We start from the raw sequence: 24,465 nt of genomic DNA, 5'->3' as shown, positions 1-24,465 counted from the left end.
CCAGTGCAATCCTTGCAGAGTTACTTGAAGTGCATTAAAATTAGTTGTACAGCAGCAGCAAAGTACAGAAAGTGACTATCATCCCTTCCCTTCGACACTGCAATAGAGGTGTTTGTTTCTGGTAAGATAGGACTACAGCCTAAGTCTTACCAAACAAAATGGGATTATGTCTGAGTAAAATGAATAACACCATTTTCAAACACCTCTAGCAATAAGGAATGTGTCCGTTCCAAGGAATGTTGACCTTGATTGAAGAGGTGCAAAATAATGGATGCAGAGTGGGTGGGAGATGTTATCCTATGAGAAATACTTGAAAATGAAACCCCAGCAAACGAGAGCTTTGTCAAATGCTTTGTCAAATGGAGTAACTTGTCTCCATCATTGCTGTGTGTGTGTTTGTTTTGCACCAAGAACACTGGGTTCTCTGCAGAGGGATCCTGTCTGGGCCCCAGGTGATTTTGCATATACATTCAGTGGAGAAGTTGGAACTGAGAGACAGATGTTGGAGAATCATGGTAGCCAAACTTGCTCTGGGGCTGGGTTGCTGAAGTCCCTCTTTGGTCTCTTTGTCCTGGGTAGTAATGCTTTAAAAAGGAAGCCCTGAGATGCCAGGGGTGGGACAAACAGCCAGTCCCATTGGTGCAACGGTTAGAAATGCTCCTGGGCCTTCAAAAAAAAGCCTTCACTTATTTCTATAATGCTCTATGGGGCTTCACAGTGCATCACAAAGATGACCTCAGTTATCCTCTTGACAGCCCTATGAGGTATGTCAGTATATTATTATCTTTTATATTGCGGGTGAAGAAATGAGGCAGACAGAGGAAACTTATGGCTGCAGTGAGATTTGAAATGGGAGCTTCCTATCTCAAAACTCACACTTTTATAGTGTTTCCCTGTGCAAGACTTGAATAGCCTTTTGGGCCTTTCAAATGCTATCTGGTGGTTGTTATTGCAGAGAAGAAAGCAAGAGAAGGGGAGGCATTGGTAATGCGAATGAGCATTCTGTTCAGTTTGCACCTGCCTCAAAGTGCAGCTGCATAAGCTTGCCTGTGAACACACATCATAATGGATGTGTGTGACAGTCCAACCAAGTAAGGCGTACTGTAATTCAAAATATCACCCAGCACAGCAGCTCTTGGTCTGCGGTACTTCAGGCTTCATTGCCCTTTTTGCTTCAGCCCCCAACCACGGCTGGAATACGTAGCCAGTTGGATCCGAGAGCCAGCAGATCCCAGATCCACCGGTCTCCAAACACTGACAAATCTAGAGCCAGCCAAGGTCCAGAAGAGGAAGCAGTGTTTACTCTCTGCCTTTCAGGGAAATGGGCAGCAGCCAATGCAGAAACAGACTTCAGCCCACTATGGGGACAGTGCAGCTCTCTAAAGGGCTCTGAATTTGCATGCAGCTACATTTTTATTAAGGGTGGTTTCTTACTTCAGCAAGAACCTCCCTTGATTTCTCAGATTCCTCTCTGTGCCTTTGGCAAATGATGGGTGCTATATAGGGTGCTTAAACAACTAGAGAGCAGGGAGTGGGGGAGACGAGACCTCTAGCAATGCAACTTAGTTTGCAAAAGTTCAAGTGTATATTTCTCTTATGGGAATGGATTTTTTTTCCTTTACAACATTCCCAGTTTGAGCTGCTGTTGGCTATAGAGCATTTGTAGGGAGGGAGGAACAGGGTGTTGAAGTGTTGCTATATGGTTATCTTTAATGTATCTGAATTCACATTACTTTAAAAATTAAAATCCTAAATCATAAGCAATAAATCGCTCTGCCCCACCAGCCAAAATCTGATGAGAAATGTTAAACTGTCTCAGTGTCAAGGTTCAGATGCTCCAATTTACGCAAAACATACATTTCGGTGCTAGGATGCAAAAGAAACTTCTTTTGTAGTCCCAGTTGCATGCAGACTACCTGAAAGAACCCAAACACCCAGAACCACCCACACCACGCACTGGTGTGGGAATCCTGCATCCTGCAGTTGGGGGCAGTCACACAGGCCTCCTCAAGGTACAGCAATGTTTGTTCCCTTACCTCAGAGTTGTGTTGCCCTTAGGTCGGTGCTGGAAAGTGGGTTCAGATTGCACCCTTTCTGTTTTTAGTTCAGTCTCTTTGCTGTGCCTTGCACAAGCCTCAGAACAGAGTTCATATGTGTCCAAATAGCTCCATCATACTGGATTACCTCTTGCCTTCTTCCTAGGAACCTGCACTCTTAATACGCTCATGGGCCATCCTGGAAGAAGCAAGCTGGGCTAGGGAACAGAGACAGAGCAAATCCCCAACATCCTCCAGAACTAGACTGCAGGGAGGGGGGTGGTATTGACTTACTCTGGCTTCTTCACATCCACATGCCCACCTGGGTGTTCAGAAGTGTCCTTGGGCTCCTCTAAAACTTGAAGCTTCTAGACCTCACTGCAGCCCACAGTGAGGCTGGGGAGGTGCTAGGCTGGAGCCTCAGACCTCGTGACAATGTTGGCAGCCTGGATAGTGTTTTTTTTGTTCTTGTTTTGGTTTTGCCAAAAGGCGCTTTTTCTCTTATTAAGAATATTAATTATAATAATAATCAATTAGCCAAGGGGTGTGTGTTTGCATGTGTGCGGAGCTGAGAAGTGTGGTCCACGGTTCCTCCACACCAGGTCCATTGACTTTCCTTTTATGTGCCAGCAGCCTGTTTGCGGGAGGGTCGGCCACACACGGCACTGAGACCAAGAACTGGCCGCTTGCGCGGCTCTCTTTTTTTGTATCACAAGTGATGGCAGCAATAAAGTTATTTTGGGTTAAATCTGTTTTGCCTTCACTTTCTTTTCAGAAACTCGATAACACTTCCCCCCCCCCAAAAAAAAGGGATATATAAGGAATACAGCAGCCAAAACCCATTCATTTCAGTGAGATGCCAGTTTACTATGTGCCAATTAATTTAATAGGAGAGTGCAGCACCATCTGGATTTCCAACTTGGGCACCAAAACATGCTCTGCTGCCTCCCCTCAGTCAGTGGCATAGCTAAGGCACCTATCTGCTACCTGGGGGTCAAAGAAGATTTGTAGCCCACTCCATGAGAAAATCAAATTTAATGTAAATAAATAAAAAGTGTGCCCCTTATCAGGCAGAGGCACTGTGCTGGGGTGAAGAGGGATGGTGATTCTCCCCCTGCTCAATATAAAAGGGGCACCACTTGAAAAAGGGTCTGATTACCCAGTGACCAGGGGTGACTGTATTATGATACATGGAAATGAGAGCTGACTCACATTATTAGTTTCATGCTGTATATCATGATAAAATGTCACTGCAACATGTCATTGCAACATGGTGATAACATAAGAACACGTCATTGCCTCTCAGAACAATCAGTCTCACAGGTCAGTTTTGAGGTAAGCAAATCCACTTTTTGTTCCATAAGGTAGTTGTGTTTCTATTTTATGGTTAATGGGATGTAACCTTTGATAGAATCCAGATATTCCAATGGGGTTGATGGCATTGCATTCTGCATTAAATTACCTTTCCAGTGATACGTACCACGATAGGCTTACTCAGACATACCAGGATTTCACCATTTTGGCCGCTAGTGTCAAGCTCAGCTTGTTGCCCCCCTAAAGCAACTGCTCCCCCCCGCACTACGCCACTGCCTATGCTGCAATCCTGTCCACACTGTCATTGTTAAAAGAACATACAGAGTAGCCTGTTAGTCCAGGCCTGCCACACTACCCCAAATGCAGTCACACCCCACAGGAGCATCAAGTCTATGACAAACAGAACATTGAAATGAAAGGGAACCCACTGAAATGGGCTCACCACCCACCTGGAGGATCCTGCCCCACAGTCTGAGATGCACTGCCTAAACTGTGGGCCCTGGCAGCCCCGGAGGGAACAAGTCTAATCTATGACAAGGAAGAACTGAAATGAATGGGGACCCACTGAAACACGCTCACGACCCACCTGGTGGGTCCCGCCCCACAGTCTGTGAAGCACTGCCTAAACCGTGAGCCCCGGCAGCCCCGTGGGGCCAAGCCTAACCTATGACAAGGAGAAACTGAAACATGGGGACCACTGAAAGGAGCTCGAGGCCCACCTGGCGGGTCCCGCCCCGCAGTCTCCAGCGGACCGGTTCCCACACCGGCCCTGGGAGCAAAAGGCGAAGCCTGGTGCCCGCGGTCCGGCCGGCCACTCCGCCTCTCCCTCGAGGGGGCGCGGCCAGACCGCCCTGACCTCTGCGAGGCTGCCAGGTCCCGGTCGCCAGCGGTCCGACGGCCCCCCCCTCCTGCTCGAGGGACGGGCGCTGCGTAGCTCTGACCCTGCGAGGCCGCCGGGGCCCCGCCCCTTCGCAGCTGGAGGCGGGGCCACCCCCAGGGGGCTCGAACGCTGGCAGCGCCGCCCTCCTTCGGGCTGCGCGCTGCGAGGCGCTGCTGCGTGAGCCCCGCCCCGCCAGGCCTTCCTGGGTGTAGCCCCGCTCCCTCTGATGGGCTTACTCCTGAGTAGAGGGGCACGGGAGTGGGTCTGAGGCTTGCACTCCTAGACAGACTCACCTGCGAGTAGCCCCGCTGCCTCTGCTGGGCTTACTTCTGAGGAGACAGGCACGGGAGTGGGTCTTAGGCTACGCTTTTTTTGTATCACAAGTGATGGCAGCAATGAAGTTATTTTGGGTTAAATCTGTTTTGCCTTCTCCACGTTCTTTTCACAAACTCGACAACACATCCCCCCCCCCCCAAAATGGGATATGTAAGGATTGCAGCAGCCAAAACCCATTCACTTCAGTGAGATGCCAGTTGACTGTGCCAATTACTTTCATCGGAGGGTGCAGCACCATCTAGATTTCCAACTTGGGCACCAAAACTTTTGGAACTAATCAAAGGCACCCCAACTGCAAATAAGGACTAATTATTACGAGAAGACTGGATCAGACCCAAGCAGGTTCCATCTAGTCCAGCTCACAAAGCAGGGCATCAATAGCCCTCCCACACAGTTTGCTACCTAGGTGCACTCAAGTACCTGAGCTGCCTTGCCTCTGAGTATGGAGATGCCACAGAATGCCTACTTTGCTTCTGTCTTCTTCAGCAAATGAGACATAGGGCACAATCCAAACCCACTTTCCAGCCAATAAGACATAAGGCCAATGCAGCTCCTAGGAAGGAAGGAAGGAAGGAAACGTTCCCTTACTTTGAGGAGGCCTCTGTGAGTGACCCCCAAATGCAGGATACAGCACACGTCAGTGCCAGAAAGTGGGTTAGGATTTGGGCCTTTGTGTCCAACCTAAGCAGACTGGGAGGGAGTGAAAAGGCTGCGACTCAAGATTGGTAAAGATGCGGTTCAGGGTCACTTAACTGTTCTAAATGAATTTAAGTCTTCAGGACCAGATCAGCCACCTCCTAGGGCAGTGGCTCTCACACATTTATCACAAGGACCCACTTTTTAGAATGAGAATCTGCCAGGACCCACCAGAAATGATGACCAGTGGTGACATCATCAAGCAGGACAATTTTTGACAAGCCTAGGCTCAGTGGCGTACCTAAAGATTGTGCAGCCAAGCTCAAAATGTCACCCAGGAAGTGATGTCACAACAGGAAGTGACATCACACCTGGACTTGTAGAAAAGTGAAAATTGGGGGGAACACGTTTCCTCCCCTCAGCAGCTTGGTACTCACTTCCTCTGCTGCCACCCCTCAGTCAGTGGCATAGCTAAGGCACCTATCTGCTACCTGGGGTCAAAGAAGATTTGTAGCCCACTCCATGAGAAAATCAAATTTAATGTAAATAAATAAAAAGTGTGCCCCTTATCAGGCAGAGACACTATGCTGGGGTGAAGAGGGATGGTGATTCTCCCCCTGCTCAATATAAAAGGGGCACCACTTGAAAAAGGGTCTGTTTACCCAGTGACCAGGGGTGACTGTATTATGATACATGGAAATGAGAGCTGACTCACATTAACACCTTATTAGTTTCATGCTGTATATCATGATAAAATGTCACTGCAACATGTCAGTAAGAACATGTCATTGCAACAAGGTGATAACATAAGAACACGTCATTGCCTCTCAGAACAATCAGTCTCACAGGTCAGTTTTGAGGTAAGCAAATTCACTTTTTGTTCCATAAGGTAGTTGTGTTTCTATTTTATGGTTAATGGGACGTAACCTTTGATAGAATCCAGATATTCCAATGGGGTTGGCGGCATTGCATTCTACATTAAATTACCTTTCCAGTGATACATACCACGATAGGATTACTCAGACATACCAGGATTTCACCATTTTGACCGCTAGTGTCAAGCTCAGCTTGTTGCCCCCCTAAAGCAACTGCTCCCCCCGGCACCCCCTGAACTACGCCACTGCCTAGGCTGCAATCCTGTCCACACTGACTGTCATGGTTAAAAGAACATACAGAGCAGCCTGTTAGTCCAGGCCTGCCACTCTACCCCAAATGCAGTCACACCCCACAGGAGCATCAAGTCTATGACAAACAGAACATTGAAATGAAAGGGAACCCACTGAAATGGGCTCACCACCCACCTGGAGGATCCTGCCCCACAGTCTGAGATGCACTGCCTAAACTGTGGGCCCTGGCAGCCCCGGAGGGAACAAGTCTAATCTATGACAAGGAAGAACTGAAATGAATGGGGACCCACTGAAACACGCTCACGACCCACCTGGTGGGTCCCGCCCCACAGTCTGAGAAGCACTGCCTAAACCGTGGGCCCCGGCAGCCCCATGGGGCCAAGTCTAACCTATGACAAGGAGAAACTGAAACATGGGGACCACTGAAAGGAGCTCGAGATCCACCTGGCGGGTCCCGCCCCGCAGTCTCCAGAGGACCGGTTCCCACACCGGCCCTGGGAGCAAAAGGCGAAGCCTGGTGCCCGCGGTCCGGCTGGCCACTCCACCTCTCCCAGGTGGGTCGCAAGCCCCTTTCGGTGGTCCCCAAGCATTTCAGTTTCTCCTTGTCATAGGTTAGACTTGGCCCCACGGGGCTGCCGGGGCCCACAGCTTGGGAACCGCCGAGCTGCAGCTATGCTTCTCAGACTGTGGGGCAGGACCCGCCAGGTGGGTTGTGAGCGCGTTTCAGTGGGTCCCCATTCATTTCATTTCCTCCTTGTCATAGATTAGACTTGGTCTCTCCGGGGCTGCCAGGGCCCACAGTTTAAGCAGTGCTTCTCAGACTGTGGGTCGAGAGCCCCTTTCAGTGGGTCCCATTGATTACAGTGTTCTCCTTGGCATAGATTAGACTTGGCCCCACCGAGGCTGCAGGGCCTTCCACCCTTTTCTGGCGTAAGCCCCACTGATTCCAATGGGACTTACTTCTGCATATACAGGCACAGGATTAGGCTCTGTGGCTGCAAGCCTATCCACACTTTCTGGCAGTTATCCCCATTGACTCTGATGGGACTTCTGAGTAGACATGGATAGGATTGGGCTCTCTGGCTGCAATCCTATCCCCGCTTTCCTGGGAGTAAACCCTGTTGACTCTAATGGGACTTACTTCTGAGTAGACAGGCATAGGATTGTGCTGCCAGTCATTATTATAATCACAGTCTGTGAGCCTTTAGGAAGGAGATCAGAGATTGTCAAAAGCCAGCAGGTTTTTTCTTAAGAAGTCTTGGCAGATAAACCTTTTCTGCTCCTATGTCAGAGTTTGGGGGAGTCAGCACAACCCCCTGCTGCCTTCTGGTTTTCATGACTTTTTGTGCCCCCAGCTTACAAGTGTGCACTCTTTCTCTACCGCTTGAGATGACACTTCATGCCTTTGACCAAAGAGGACCACAGCAACCTCTGTGAGAAATCTGTCAGCCTTGAACTTGATTTGGCAAGACGCTTGGTTGGTGCTGGTCTGACCACCTAATAGGGAGTTCTCATTTCCAGGCAGTTCAGGATAAGGATGAGATGAATGGACTGCCACTGTTCAGGTCAAAACGTGTATTCTTGACCAGTACAACACTTTTGTTGAGTAAGGAAAACTAAGGGCCCAATCCCATCCAACTTTCCAGCACCAGTGCAGCTACTATGCAGCCCCAAGGTATGTTCCCATACCTTGAGGATGCCTCTGTGAGTGCCTCCCCAACACAGAAAGCAGTGCATACCCCATAGGCATAGCAGCACTGGCACTGGAAAATTGGATAGGATTGGGCCCTAAGTGAGGACAGAAAATGAGAACTTTGTATTTGTTTTGTGTGACCCAATTTTGGCACATGGAAGAATAGTACTCACAAGCGTGGTCTCCCACTTAAATCTTAGCTAGTTAATCATATTAGCATACAATGAATAAAATGATAAATTTTATTCATTTATGAATAAATGAATAATGATGAATGAATAAAACAATAGCTCAAAAGAAACAAGCAAATTTGCTTGGAGACTCTGTATGCTAGAGAAGCAGCAGGATGCCTCTTCTAAGATGAGACCTGTTGTAACAAATGTTAATCATTACTTGAAAAAACTGCAAAGGTGCTGAATGCGTTTAATAATCACCTATTAATTTGCATAGCAACATGCATTATTTTGGAAGAGACATCCCCTCCTGCATTGAGAGAAAATGCCAGTGGCAGCATTTTTATTAATAATTGTATCACAGTAAGCACCGGTTTAAAAGAGGCATTCTCTCCTACGTGTGAAGGTAGAAGCAATGCCTCTTCTTCACTCCTGCTGTCTCCATTTTTGATGTACTTTTAAAAATTTAAAATCTGCTGCACAGTTATGCAGGGAGAGCTTTTTGAAGTCAAGCTTATTTCAATTAATTATCTGAGGGCACAATCCTATCCAGGCCTACTCAGAAGTAAGTCCTATTTTGTTCAAGGGGGCTTACTCTCAGGAAAGTGAGGTTAGGATTGCAGCCTGAATTACCTTTGTGGTCCTAGCATTAAGAATCTGAAGACCTGTACAAAAATTGTAGTATCCCAGCTTAACTTTATTTTCTGTTAGGTTTTCCTCTCCTTGTTGCTCTGCAGAAAAGACCATGTCACCATGCCCTAAAAACATAAGCGGGGTCACCTTGCCTTAGCAACATACAACTATTTTGAATACCAGCATTTGGTCCTGAAACATGACAGTTGGCTGTGCAAATGTGCAAAGTGGCCTCTTCCCCCTCAATATTGAATAACCACCAGTCAATTCAACATTACCCAAAAAAAACCTTAAGAACCCCATGACCACAAATGTTTTTCTAACCCTCTGAAGAAGCTCTTAATTGGAGCCCGGGCTCAGCCCCAGTAACTGCTAACTGGGCAAAGAGGAACCTTCTAAAGTGGTGCAGCTCTTATGTTTAGCAGGGGCAGAGAAACTGTCCTTTGCCCCAGCATGGTGTCTTTTCTGGTGGCTGTAGCTGTATCTTTTTAGTATTTTTTTTTATAAGCTTTTGAGCCCTTTGGGGTCACGGAACCATTAATTTTTACTATGTAAACCACTTTGTGAACTACTCTTGTGGAAAAGTGGTATAATCATAACTATTTTCAATTCTCGGACTCCTAGTCATAAGACTTCGCACTTAGATGGTGGTCTTTAGAGTGTTCAGCCCATATCACATATATTATTATCTTGATAGTTTTTACAATAGCCCTATGAAGTAGAGGAGTCACTCTTTTTGCAGTGAAGAAAGGCAAAGGGATCAGAAGCTCTTACATCAAGAGTAAGGTTTGAACAAGATATTATGGCTTCTACTCTCTGGTACGATGCACTCATTTATTTAAAAAGAGTGCCTCTGAGTATGCACAAAGAGCCTCAGCACTGACATAAGTACAACTTACCCTCACAGGTAGGATTACGGAGAAAAACATTCATGTCACAAAAAATAGCTTCTAAAGCAAGCTTGGAAACTCTTGAGAAATGAAACCCTGGCCAAAAGCATCTGAAAAATGCAGTGTGGTTAATCACCACATTTTTAAACAAATGCAGGAGTCCTGTAAATTGCCCCATCTGTTAGAGCTCACCCACCCTCACTATTTAAGCATTCAGCCCCCTGTCCCCAATAACCTTGCTTTCCCCCATGCCTCTATGTTTTGCCCTAGCCTAGCACAACCAACCACAACACAAGACATTTAGGAGCACAGCAAATGGGGATTCTTCTCCCCTCCAAACAAATTTGCCTCACAAAGAAACAGATTAAAAAAAATAGGGATAAACCCCTTACACCCACAGCCATCCCCCACACCTTCCATCATTCCATGGGCAGCAGTTCTAGAAGGTTCTGCAGTATACCTTAGTTAGGGGAGCATATTGGGGCAGGGGTGCTGGGCATCAAGCTACACTACAGCATAATCAAACTGGCCCCTCTCCAGTCCCTCCTTGTGGTTGGTCCAGGATGAGGCCGGCATCCGACTGTAAGGGTCCAGGAGGATCCGGAAGCAGCGAACCATCAGCATCACCAAGAAGACCAGCAAAAAAATTACAAACGCAAAGACCGTCTTCTGCTCTGCATCCATGCCAAAGGCGCTGGGGCCAGGCTCTGCCTGTCCTGGGGACCACAGCTCATAATCCAGGGTCGAGGTGTCCTCCATGGCAGTGGCACAACACACCCACCTACCCAACAGTTGTGGTGGCAGACCCCGGCCTGTCATGCAGCCCACATCTTCCACCACCGGCTTTTCCCTCTAAGATTGCCTCCACTCAGAAACCTATTCCATGATGGGAGAAGGGAGGCAGCATCGCGCCACTGCTTGTGCACTCTGGTTACCTAGAAGAGCAATGGTAATAGGTTACAGTTAGGAAATTTTAAAACATCTCTCAGCTTGTTGTGCTGTGCAAAAGCACTGTTGTTTCTGTCATTGACCTTGGTGGAGGAGAATACCCTGGTGGATTGCAAACCATGATCCAGATATGTCTTTTACCCACATCACTGACTTGAAGTGTTCCTGGGTTGCCAAGTCTACCTCCCCAAGTAGATCAATGGAGGTGGAACCTGACAGATACGGGTAGAGTTTGATATGGTGGGCAATCAGGTATAGGTGGGGTGTGCACATCATTGTTCAGTGAGCAGAACTTCGGAGTCTTTGGTGCTTGAGGAAATGTCCCTGATTGGAAGGCACTAATAACCAAAGGTCTTCTAAGGTCAACTACATTGTTCCCTCCCCACAACCCCATGTCTCTGGCCCCTTACGGCCATTTCTCTCCTTCTCAAAAAAAGGCAAAAACCTGAGACTTCAGACTGGCAACCCCATAGAGTGGGCAGCCTCTGCTTCTGCAGCAATAGGAGGATGAAGTCAGGTGTGTAAGCAAGTGCCCTCCCTGCCCTCAGCCTCATCCTACCTTCCCTTCAGCCCATCTGCCTGCCCAACTTACCGTCTACTCAGGAAGAAAGAGAGGGAATGTGATGGTAGAGCATCCATTTCAGTACTTTATGCCCACCGTCTTTAGGGCCAGGAAACGGGGCTCCATTTCATCTGCCCCCTTTCTCTTAGGAGTCAGGCAGCTTCATCAAGCTGAGAAAATGAAGAATCATCATTAAACATCATCAAAGTGAAGGGTCCTTGACAGAGCAACAACCAAGGTGGCAAGTCCCCATCCCAAGGAGCTTTCAAATGAAAGCTGTGCACAGGAGAAGCTACAGAGGGAGAGGAGGAAGATGGCAGTGAGAAGACAGTCCGCTAGTGTGGGCAGCGATCCCTCAGGAGCCACCTACCAAGTTTAAGCCAGCCATTTTCCCTTGTCCTGTGTTGTGCTAAAGCTACCTCAGTGGGCTACTTGGATCTGTGCCATCTAAACCACTGGCACAGATCTGAGCAGCCCAGTGTAATACCAAGCCGCGTGGGAAGGGAGTTAGGATCTGGCCTAAGTGCCGGAGACCGGTCCCAACACACCGCACCCACCAGCCTGCTCAAAAGTGCCTCCGTTCTACTATCACCTGCACCAGCTTCCCTACACCAGCATGAACTTACCTTTCACCAGGTTGGATCTGGCACTAGATCCAGCCCAACATGCATCTTCGCGCCAGCCTACCTGGCTCATAGGGCTTTGGAAGCATGCTGTAAGGCACATCTACGACGCTCCCAGGCCAGTGCAAGGGATTTGCGACAGCCCAGCAAGTGCTCTGGATTGCGCTCTTAGGCATCCATTTATAATAGCAGCAGCCTCCTGGCCCCAGAGGAAAAGGTTTTCTTAGGAGTTTCCTAGCTGGACAGATGCATGGTTTGCATCTTGGCTTGGCTGGCAGCTTGCAAGCCTGACTCGCACCTTGCTGCAGCTTCCACCTGCTCCAGCCCTGGAATTCTCTACCCAGCCGGGCAGCTTCCTTTTAGATAGCAGAGCCCTCCCCCCCAGCTCCAATAGGCTGGTTTTAAGTTAACCTCCATTCAAATTTCCCACTCCTGTGTCAGGAGAGTAAGACTGGACCAATGGCTAATAAGCCTGAGCTCGTTTTGGTCAAGGCTATTGTTCTCTGGTGATTCGAGGCAGTCATGGGCTCCCATTTATATTTGAAAGGGGAAGGTTACAATGTGTGGAGTACATGACTGGTTAAAATGGAGAATCTGACAGGTTGCTTCCTAGATCAGCCTCAATGTATACAGAAAGTTATCTTGGGGGGCGTTTTTTAGGAGCGGGATACCAGCTCATGACAGCAGCAGTACACAAAAAAGAATTCTAACTTGCATATAACTACCACCCATGCAAACCAGGATAGCTTCATGGCCCAATCCTATTGGGGTCTTGAGGCAGTGGATCTCATGACCCACAGCTGTAAGTCCTGCTGCAATGTTGCAGAAGATGCACAGCCGTTATGCAATGTGGGATCACAGGAGGAAACAGCCAGGGGTGGGGGATAGGATTGGGCTGCCCGGCGGTACCTCTATCTTTCCAAGTTTTGCCCGACATCTTCAAACAACAGATATTCCAACACAATATTCTACTAATACTGCCACTGACTGTCACATAGGGTCAGGTGAGACAGGTCAGGGTGGTTTGGAAATGAGGGGGGTCAGAGCCTGGGGGTTGGGTGCATTCCTTTTGCTTCTCCCCTCTCCCCCCCCCCCCAGGGCTAATTGTTTCACCTCATCCCAAACCACAGAGATATTCAACACCTTCTTCTCCTCCCACAACTAAATTTTCTCCTGTTCCTTTTCAGCAGAAGTGGAACATTAAACACGCATTTCTTTCACCCACCCACCCCACGTCTCATTTTTTGAATTGCTCACACTGATTCAATCCCTTCACACATCAACCCCTGCATATCAACCCACAGATCGGCCACAAGGAAAAGGGAAAAGGATGCACCCTGCATTCGCTCATCCCTGCGTGACTCAAACAAAGGAGCCAACACTGCAGCTGAAGGCAAGGCACGACCATCTCTCCACCAATCAGCAAAAGCAAGTTAAAAAGCAAGTGACCTCTTGTAGACAAAAACACCCACAGACAAATAAACCCACCTGTAGGCAAAAGCAAGTGCCCTGGGAGGACAACCCTTTCCCAACCCCAGCTGCCTTGACCAGGCAGACCCCAAGCAGCAAATATAGAAGCTGCCTTCTGCCAAGCCAGGCTATTGTTTTTTCTAGTCCACTGATGTCTTCTCTATCAGTTGGTCTCCAAGATCTCAGACAAAAAAAGGTGCTTTCCCAATGATCCAGACAACAATCCTTTTCCACTGAAGGTACCAGGGACTGAACTTGGAACCTTCTGCATACAGAGCATCTGTCTTGCCACTGAACCCTGATATGAGCTGCCTTCTAGTGAGTCAGACTCACCTAGGCCAGTATGGTCTCCCTTGGCTGCAGGCAGCTCTGCAAGGTCTTTCACAGCCCTGCTACCCAAGTTCTTTAACCTGGTGGTGCTGATGCAAAGCATGTGCTTGACCACTGATTTATGACCCTGCCACCCACTGCAGCTCTCCCAAAGTCAATGTTATTGACATGCAAAGCCACACTTCCTAACATTTGTCTCTAGTTGTTGCAGCCTTTGATGCACTCAAGAAAGAGCACCAAGGACCCAAGATTTTCAGTGGGGAAGGCAACACTCACAGGGCCCCAGTGGAAGCCTAAAATTCTAACTCCAAATGTATGTTATCCTATCAAATTTCATGTACTTACCAGAGCAGAGACCACTGCTGGCTGCCCCTCCCAAGGCAGGTGCCCTCAGTTGTAATTTCTCAGAAGAGCTCTATTGCACTAATCTATAATTCTGCCCTTTGGAGGCAGCTGGTCCCCCAGCTTACCGGATTTAAATTTCTTTTAAATGGATGTTGTAGCTGATTGAAATTGATGAACGCCAGCTGGGTTGCAGGGCAGAAGCCAGGAGGAATACTATCCATCCAAGACTGAGCTTGGCAGCTGCCACTCAGAAAGTAGTGAACAAACACGTAGGACTTATGCAGGGGAATCCAGCCAGCAGAGCAGGATGCTTCTGCAATTCCCCTCCGCTAAATCTCTCCCTTGATTTTGGAATTACTAGTCTATTTCCAAGATCTAAAGAACTGGGAATCCTTCATTTCTCCTCCCCACCCACATTTTCAGATTTTGGAGAGAGAGAGATCAAAACACGTTTGCAGATTGGAAAAGTACAGGACAGAAAAGATGCAAACAAATTTAGTGCAATAGAAAACTGGGGAATGGTCAGGGCCAACCTAGCCATGAGGAAAAGCGAGGAAAGTCAAGCCAGAAGCAATTAAATAATTGAAGGCTTCAGTGACACAAAGCCGCTGCATTCTCTCTCTGTGCGATTCATTGTTCTGAATTTGTGTCCTCGCAATCAGCCTCCACTGGAGTGAACAGTTGTGCTGTGCTGTGCAAGGTGTGACCGGATCAATGAGTTGTCTAGAGAGACAGATTTACATGCCCTCAAACAAGGCTTCTTATATCTCTCTGCAGGAGTTACTGATTCAAAAGAAGTAAATTGCACAGAAAGACACAAAATCTCATGCGATCCAAAATGGCAGCACCCAGATCTCCAAAGATCAAAGATGGCAGCACCCAAATCTCATAAGATTCGAGTGCCTCCATCTTGGATCTCATGAGATTTCATGTGATCCAAAATGACATGCTCAGGAGAGCCAATAGGAGGGGCCACTGGGGACAACCTACAACTCGTATGAGCTTGCCATAATGCCCCAAGGTACCGCGGTGCAATTTGGAACCACTGTCTTACTACCTTAAAACTGGAATCTCACCCAAAAATGTTTATTGGTAGCGTGTGTAAAATAATTAATCCATCCACAGCAGAACATAAGAAGAGCCCTGCTGGATCAGGCCAAAGGCCCATCTAGTCCAGCTTCCTGTATCTCACACTGGCCCACCAAATGCTTCAGGGAACACACTAGATAACAGATACAACCTGCATCCTGGTGCCCTCCCCTGCATCTGGCAATCAGAGGCAGTCTACCTCTACCTTGCAAATACCTACCATGACTTGCAACCCATGATTAACTTTTCCTCCAGAAATTTGTCCAATCCCCTCTTAAAGGCATCTAGGCAAGATGCCATCACTACTTCCTGTGGCAAGGAGTTCCACAGACCAGTTATGGAGCTGCACCTGCCCTCCCCACAGTCTTTCTCCACAGGTTACTGATTCAAAAGAGGCAACTCTGAACAGCAACTCTGAACAACAGCAACTGCAAAGATACATGAGCAGCCTCCTTTGAGGGCAAATAAATCTGCTGTCTCTCTCCATAGCTGATTGATCCAGGCACACCTTACCAGGCACACAGCACAATTATTCACCCCTGCAGAGGCTGATTGCAGGAAGGCAAATCCAGAACAGGGAATCACACGGAGAGAGCAAGCAGCAGCTTTACGCCACTGAAGCATTCAGTTATTTAATTAATTGCTTCTGGTTTGCTTGCCGTCCTCCCACCAGTGTGCCCATCGTTCAGTGTGAGATTTGCTTCCCCAAAGAGTCACACCTGCTGCTCTCCCAAACTTCTGACACATACCTGTTGCAATCCCGAGAGGGACTGCCCCCACCGTCCATCAGTGATGCTACCAGTTGCATGCCATCAGGCAGAAGGAGAGGCTGCTATTTCTCCTGAAGCAGTAATCTGGTCCTTGCTGACACACCTAGTCAGTTCCTATGGAGACAGAGCATCAATTACAACGGAGCTGGGAGAAGCATTTCATTTCTGCAAAATCTGGAGAGGTAGTGCCAGCTACCACTGGGTCATATCTTGGTCATCCAATGTGGCACAGCAGAGCCTTCAGATTCCAGTTTGTCCATCCCAGATGGACAAAATGGGAAAGAGTTTGCCAGTGGTAGAAATGAATGCCATCTGTCCATGCCCAAGAGCTGGGGAAGTGACCAGAATTATGTGTAAAGAGCTAGAATCAGTTGGGGGGGGGGGTGAATCCAAAATGAATCAACTTTGTTCTGACAGGATGCACAGTTAAGAACATAAGAACAGCCCCACTGGATCAGGCCATAGGCCCATCTAGTCCAGCTTCCTGTATCTCACAGTGGCCCACCAAATGCCCCAGGGAGCACACCAGATAACAAGAGACCTCATTCTGGTGCCCTCCCTTGCATCTGGCATTCTGACATAGCCCATTTCTGATATCAGGAGGTTGTACATGCACATCATGGCTTGTAATCCATAATGGATTTTTCCTCCAGAAACTTGTCCAATCCCCTTTTAAAGGCGTCCAGGCCAGACGCCATCACTACATCCTGTGGCAAGGAGTTCCACAGACCAACCACACGCTGAGTAAATAAATATTTTCTTTTGTCTGTTCTAACTCTCCCAACACTCAATTTTAGTGGATGTCCCCTGGTTCTGGTGTTATGTGAGAGTGTAAAGAGCATCTCCCTATCCGCTCTGTCCACCCCCTGCATAATTTTGTATGTCTCAGTCATGTCCCCCCTCAGGCGTCTCTTTTCTAGGCTGAAGAGGCCCAAACGCCGTAGCCTTTCCTCATAAAGGACTCTATGCTGATATCATGCAATGTGTTAAATAAAAGCAGTTTAAAAAATGTTTAAAAGTGTGTTCCTTTACAATTGTGGTTTAAAAACTACTTTTCTTACTGTTGTAGAGAGGCAGTCAGCAATTAGAAATGCAAAGGAACCCCAGCAATTGCCTGGCTCAGCTGAAGAATGGAATGATCACTTGCATGACTGTCTCTCGACAACAGTGAGAAAAGCAGTTTTTTAAACTGTGATTTTACAGAGATGCATTTTTCCCCTTCTCCAGGGATCAGCACATTCCTTCTCATTTGCAGTGGTCAATTGTGTGAGTCAAATCCATGTATAAAAAAATCCTTGTATAACACAGTTGGACCTCTACATAACCCAGCCAAAGTAGAATCATTTCCATCCATTTGAATTAAATGGAAGAGTTAAGAACATGCTGAACTCAAAAAGTGCTCCATCTGTGCTTTACAATAGTGACATTCGCACAAATAGAGTGATAAATGTCACAAAACCTAGGTCAAGATCCAGCCACAAAAGCACTTTTAGACTGAAACCCTAACCACACTTACTAGGGGGTAAGCCCTGTTAAATCCATTGAATGGCATGAATGAGCAACAGCTGTAGCAATGTGACTTGCTGAGAGGGCAAAGCCAGATGGGTGTTGGGACCCCCCATTAGAGTGGGGTTCAGCAAAAACAGCTGCTGACCAAAGGGTTCAAGATCCTTGTATTCTGAAAAAGAGTCGAGGGAGCGTTTTAGCTGGAAAAATGACTAGTAGCAAATGCACTAAGACTCATCCTTTCTCCTGCCAGGGCAATTTCTCCTGCCATTTCAATTACGCTTAATGGTACAGAAGCTCCCCTACATAAGCATATCCTACTTAGGAAACTTCAAGATGCAAACATGTCTGGCTAACACCACCTTCTCCCTTTGAATAGACAGTCTATGTGCCAAAGTCGCTCCTTAGAGTGGCAAAAAGCTTCCTGGCATCCAAGCAGGTCTTTGAGGATGATGGCATTTTGCCCAATTGGTTACCACAAGAGAAAGTCAGGAATCACCCCATACTTTTCATTTCCTTACTCCCAGGTGCAAAGCCCATCTAAGGAAAAATGGCAGATTTGTAAGTATGAACAATCGTTTCTCATTCTGTTTTGTTATTATTTATTTCCCATGTTCCCCCATCTGTTCCTCCTCTGACTGCCAGTTAAAATAGGAGAGGTCTGAACATTCATTTTAGAATTGGTTCATGCACAGTCTGCCACAGGGAGAGGCTGTAGCTCACTTGCTTTGCATGTAGAAGATGCCAGCTTCAGTCCCTGAAATCTCTAGGTACAACTGGGAAATTGTTCCTTCCTCTATAGCTGAAATGCTGGAGAGGCACTGCCAGACAGTAGCAAGACTGATGACCCAGTGGTTTGTTCCAACTCAGGAGAGGGCAGTTTCATATGGTACTATGCCACAGATTTCAATTTGTGGCTTTTTGCTTGCCGGTTAGCTATACTTATGAATAAGCATACCAAAAGGCATTGATGCAATGACACCATCAGGTCACGATTCTTTTCTGTGCTGTGATTTAATCTGCACATGTGTGCATTCATGTGCAACTGTGCATCCATTAACCAGGGAAGGAGTGGAAAAAACACAAACCGCAGCATGCTTTGCAAGCTCAGCTGTATGAACCAAGACTAGAAATAAGAAATGGACGCATGGATGATCAATAATACATGGGTGCCACTTAGTAGGCGAGATCAGGTGCTACACATTTCAGACGCACACCCATCCCACCCTTGCATAGCAGTGCTGCAACAATATTCCTGAACTGTTCAAAAAAGCCACCTTGTGTGTGTTCATTTTGTGAAATGGGGGATATAAATCTACAAATAAAGTACATAAATAAAAAACTTAATATTGATATACCGTTGTTCAATACAAAGGTTCAAAGTGGTGGACATAGTAAAGTGATTCCCTGTCCAAAGTGGACCACAGCCTTTAAAAGTGTCACCAAATAAAGACACTAACAAAATAGCCACTGGGAGGGACGTTGTGCTGGGTTGAATAGCAACAGTTGCACTCGACCTACTAGCCACAAGAGAAAAATGGTTGGCAACCTTCAGTCTCGAAAGACTATGGTATAAGCCTACAGCACCCAGTATTCCCAGGCGGTCTCCCATCCAAGTACTAACCAGGCCTGACCCTGCTTAGCTTCCAAGATCAGACGAGACTGGGCATGTGCAGGGTCACACTTGCTCAAAACAGGCCTTTTGAATTAGCAAGGGCAGATATTAATATACCATCTTATACCGAAAGCGGTAAAACAACAGGTTTATGCATCTTTGTACTAATGGGGTTGCAAGCCTGTTGATTCACTCGGGGAGCACCCAATTAACTGCGTACATCCAGGGATTTCATTGTATATTATTGCTTCTGATACTCCAGAATGCAGTCACAGCTGTTCAAAATGGGTTCACACCCTGTTTGTAGTTAATCACCGATAAGGGCACATATATCTTGTGCATGTTCAAAAATATTTACTGCTTTTTTGTGTGCATACAGACATCTTCCACAGGAAGCAGTGTTAAAGCAAACTGTGCTTGGTTGCCAGACATCAAGACGTTCCGTGCTTTAAAATACTCCCAGTTTGAGAATGGACAAACCTCAGCATCAACAATTTGCCTCTGCATCAATATGAACTTGAGTAACCATATTATACCAGTTTCTTTCTCCATTCAATTCAGAGGCTCCTGCTGACATTTTCAAAGAGGAAAAAAATTCATTTTTCCAATAACTTGAAACTGACCAGGGCTGTGCAGGCAGGCAGGCAGGCAGGCAGGCAGAAAGAAAGAAAGAGCAAGGTGGAATCTGATGCAAAGGCACAGTTTGAAAATGCCTTTTAGACATAGGTTTGGCTTGGTTTCTTTTTTTCTTTTTTTTAAAGAAGGGCACAATCCTGTCTATGTACATGCACTGTACAAGGCATTTTACAACTGGGAGCATGGAAGCAGCAGTGGCTGGCTGGCAATAGTAATAGTACATGACCCCATGTACATTTACGTATCACGAATTCCTTGAGTCAGATACTTGTCTCCCCCCCCTTTACATACAGCAGAAAATGTCACATACACTGATGGTGGCTCAATTCATTTATTTCAGAAACAAGCTACTCCCTTCAGCCCCCACCCCATCCCATCTACACAAGTGCAACACACTTTGTGTAAGTTTCAAACAAGGTGTACTGCACAAAGAATCAGAACCAGCAGCTCTTTGCAAGCACCCAGCTGAGGATCAGACTGAAAGTCACAGCCAGACAGTTTTAAGTGCTTATTGCATTACTGTGGGCATGCCAAATTTCTCTTGGGGGGGGGGGGGGAATCTTGTTTCTGGTCCTTATGGCTGTGGTGGAAAGTATGGAAATATGTGGAGGAGGGCTGAGCTGGCCTACTAAGCTATCTGTCCTTCCTCTTATATCCAACTTAATCCTGTCTTTCCCTCACCAGAAATTCATCTAAATTCTTAGCAAAGCTGAATTTTGAAACCAAAACAAATTGGCCAAGATCTACAACTGTGTGGAAGTATACCATTCCCTCAACACAAATTGTTTTTGGACCTCCAATTTTAGTAATGCTGAATCCTTCATTGGTATGGATCAAGATTTCTATTCAGCCTGACAAAGAGCTTTGTGTAACTTGGAAAGCTTGCACACTAGTCTGAAGAGACCTGTGCAGCATGAGAGTTTATGTCACCTACATCCAAACAAGCCAGGCCTTTTCTGTTGTAATTAAAATGCAAATTTTAAAAGAAGCTAAATCATGCAGATAATTGCCTCTATACTGTGCAGAGAAACACGTGTACATACAAATGAGAACACTCCAAAAGAACACTCTCTCTTACCTGTAATGACAGAGGAAATGAGTGACTCTCCCAAAATAACTGAGAGGGGAGGGAACAGTATTTGGCTACTCTCAGTTTGGAGAAACTCAGAGGTGTTCATGCTTTAATTACCTTTGGCTTTTCTGACAGGTGCAACCACCATGCGTTCTGCGCAAGCACATTCAGTCTGTCTAGACTCCAGGGTCGTGTGATGGGGGGGGCAGGTGAGGCAGAGCCTCTCCAGCGGAGTCCTTCGAAAAGCACCGCCGCTGTGTGAGGCACCCAAGCACCCACAACCCACGCACGTGCTTGGGTGCCTCACACAGCGGTGGTGCTTTTCGAAGGACTCCGCTGGGGAGGCGCTGCCTCACCTGCCCATCCACCACACGACCCTGCTAGATTCCCTGGGGTGCCCAACCCCCCCCCTGGGACCCTCAGGTGCTGGATGGCCAGGAGAGCTGCCAGCCTCTGCTGATTCATGCCATCCACACCTTCATCCGCAGCACAGTCAAGAAGCCCCTGGTTACGCCCTCAGCAGCAGCCTGCAAAGCGTGGCGAGGAAGCGGAGTCAGCTTCCCTGCTGGCAGTGCCGTGAGATGCTCCCCTCTCCACCCCGGCTTCACCCCCTATTGGAGGTCGTGGGAACTTTGTGGTCCCCTTGGAAAGCTGCACCTCGCCCTGCCTCCCTACCCAGGACTAAGCAGGTGCCCAGGTGGGCACCCCGCTTCCCTGGACCACAACAGGCGGGCACAGCATCCCAGGGAAGGAGGCAGCCAGCGCACGCCTTGCCTTACCTTCCCAGGCGAGGATGCCGGGCAGGGCTGGCTCAGCATCCATCTGTTGCGCCCAGCCACGGCAGCGCCCTCCCAGCCACCGCAAGCAGCTGCCCTCCAGCCTCCTCCGCCTTCATCGCGCAGCGCAGCAGCAGCCCCCCCCCCCCCATCTCAGGTATTCTGCATCCCGGTTTTCGAATTCCACTCGGCCCTTCTGATTGGCTCGAGAGTTGCCAGGGGGCGTGGCACTCTGTCTGAGGATGGAGGTGGGCCTGGGACGCTGACGTGGGTACCAACCTGGTGGGAGGGGGGAGTCATCCTCGCAGCCTCTCTGCTTTAGGATGCTGCCGACCTATGCCTGCTTTCCTGGGAGTCAGCCCCACTGAACTCAATGGGACTTACTTCTGAGTAGACAGGCATAGGATTGGGCTGCGTCTGGTCACATATGCTACTGAGAAGGATGGGCTTAGCCGGCCTGTGCTGCTATCATCTGAGCTGATACCTGGTTCAATTATCATTTGCTTCTGTTCTGTGTTTTTGTATTGATTCTTAATTTTTTTGACAGCTCCTTTGTGCTTCAGTTGGATGGACAGGCAGCAAGATTTTAGTGTTTTATTAATGTGTTTTATTGGTGCCTTTAATAAATTTATGTATTTAACCATATTAACTAACTAATGAGAGAGGGGCGAGTGATTAACTGTGTGAGGTTGGCTAGCAATATCACCCTCTTGTAGGGGGGAGCAAAGTGTCACACAATGGCATAGCTAGAGGGGGTGCAAAGCACCAAGTTTTGCAGGCACCTGAATGCACTCTGCAAGCAGCCCCTCCCCTTTCCCTTTGGAGCCAGGTATATGCCTCCATTTTGCTCCCACAGCCCAGAATGACTCCAAAGGAGAGGAGCCGCTTGCAAGTCCATTCAGGCACCTGCAAAACTTAGTGCTTTGCACCCCCTCTAGCTACACCACTGGTATCACTTAATGGGACACTTTAGTTTGTCCTGATGAGTTCACAAACAGGGCAAAATTTGAATCTGAAACTTCCTGGTTCACAGCTTAGCCACTCCCAGTACACAAATGCAATTATTTTTTATGTACTGCCTACAGGGAGCTTGAATTTTCTTACTCCAGAATTTAGGGTGCAGTCCTAACCAACTTTCCAGCACTGACCTAGCTGCAGTGCAGACCCAAGGTAAGGTAACAAACATGCCCTTACCTTGAGGAGGCCCCCTTGACTGCCTCCGCACTGCAGGATGCCATGCACACCACGCTGGCACAGTGCTGGAAAGTTGGTTACGATTGTGCCATTAGTCTCTTGAGAAGCAAGTGGGTGTTGCAGTTGTCAGAATACAAACCCTGACACAAAACAAGCAATATGCAGAAGTGGAGCAATGGGCCACCTGGCCACATGTATCACCCAGCTGCCAGCCAAGAGTTCAAAGGCATGTAGAGAAAGTGTCATCTGCAACAAGAGAATTTGCTGGAAGACCACTATAAGAAATGCCTTCCCTTACCCCAATTCTTCCTTCCTTTTCCTTATGTGTTGGGGTTTGATGTTTTGTTTTGTTATGTTTTTAATATAGGTAGGTAGGACCTTGTCATCGTAAATTAGTGTTGTGTACAGTGTCTTGCTTTGTAGTTGATTCAGATATTATTATTGTTATTCAAAGGGCAGAATCCAACAACCATGCTGAGTTCCACCAGAGTCAGAAAGTCACATCATGCTTTTGTTCTGGGAGCCGACTGGAAAAAAAAAAGCCTTATTTCCAAACGTATTCAAGGGAGGGGTTCCAGAAAACTGGTCGTTACTCTCAAGTGAAGAACCCAGCTCACAACTATTTAGTAAGTCCAACAGCACAGAAAACATATTTGGAGCTGCATATAATTTTAAGCAAACAGGGAAAAGGGCCTTGCCTTCAAGCTTACACCTACAAATGAAATGCTAGAGGCTGAGTGTCTAGGAAGGGTTCACACCACCCACCCACCCAGAAGCAGACTCCAAAGTGATGCTGCAGGAAGGTTGCCACAGCAACCGCCTCCCAGGCCAGAAGAACCAGACAATCAGTGGTGCCTGGGGATGGGTTGCTGACAGCCAAGAGGCTATGGTTGAAGAGAATGATGTTGGACAGGGAGTGTGTGCCATGGTCAGCATCATGGCATGATGTGCTGCTGGGAAATCAGTTTAAGGAAAAGTGATGTGTCAGGCAAGAGAGGCAGAGGCCTCTAGAAGCTGGCATGAATTGAAAAGGAAAGGCATAGTCCATCTTTTGTGGCAAAGGGGTAACTGGGCAAAGTGGCATCTTTAAAAGGAAGAGAAAGACTCATCCTATTTATCATAGCATAGAGAAGCTTTTCCAGTGACTCTTTGCTGATGAGTGCCTTGTTGTTTTTCTGTTGTGTGCACCTTGGGAGCAGGGATCCCTTTTCTTATTCCTTTGCTGTGAGAATGTTTTGTTGAAAAGCAGTTTATAAATATTCTTAATAATACTAATGGTAATGGGCAGAGAGGAACTGGTTTCTTGTGTTCAGGGCTTTTGCAGATAAAATCTGACTTTAAGGGATGGTTGGGAACCTGTCTAGGAAGGTATGCAAATAATGGAGTCACAGCCTCCAAAGCTCTGCAGGGGCTGGAGGACTTTGGATGGTATGCCAGCTTCAGCCCTCAGGCCATGGGTCGCTGACCCCTGCTGTAGGGGAATAGTCTCACACTCTGTATCAATGCCCAGTTTTAAATGCTTGGTGTTCATTGCTGTTGGCATATATGCAAAACCATAGGTTTTACCATAGGTAGCTCCAATTTTTTTCTGCAACTTGAGAACAAATGGTTATGTACACCAAAGTCTGCACTATGCACACACAACCTCTAAGGTCAGCCATCCTTGGAATAGATGCATTAGACTCCCCCAAGCAGAAATTATCCAGGTTTTTTGTTGTTGTTGTTGCTGCTAATGTGAAGAGCAGGGAAAAGGGTTAGCTAACTACTTTGCCAAGGGATGTGTTTTAATGAGGGCAAAGAAGGACAAAGTG

The 24,465-nt window shown here is 47.4% G+C and overlaps 1 protein-coding gene and 1 pseudogene across 1 annotated transcript; both read right to left on the bottom strand.

Annotated features, from left to right (window-relative positions):
- Nucleotides 1-10,222: 10,222 nt before the first annotated feature.
- CTXN1 (cortexin 1) lies at nt 10,223-10,477 on the bottom strand. The gene has a single exon (XM_066636319.1). It carries the CDS (start codon nt 10,475-10,477, stop codon nt 10,223-10,225), a length of 255 nt encoding a protein of 84 aa, XP_066492416.1.
- Nucleotides 10,478-18,936: 8,459 nt separating this feature from the next.
- On the bottom strand, nt 18,937-19,056 carry LOC136659826 (5S ribosomal RNA; annotated as a pseudogene).
- Between the last annotated feature and the right edge of the window lie 5,409 nt (nt 19,057-24,465).

Source organism: Tiliqua scincoides, chromosome 8, assembly GCF_035046505.1.
Source record: "Tiliqua scincoides isolate rTilSci1 chromosome 8, rTilSci1.hap2, whole genome shotgun sequence".
Taxonomy (NCBI): domain Eukaryota; kingdom Metazoa; phylum Chordata; class Lepidosauria; order Squamata; family Scincidae; genus Tiliqua; species Tiliqua scincoides.
Note: the sequence above shows the minus strand (reverse complement) of the source record. Positions and strands in the feature narration are given on the sequence as shown.

Excerpts from the sequence above, each read along its gene's own strand:
- CTXN1 (XM_066636319.1), bottom strand. The coding sequence starts at position 10,477 with ATGGAGGACACCTCGACCCTGGATTATGAGCTGTGGTCCCCAGGACAG.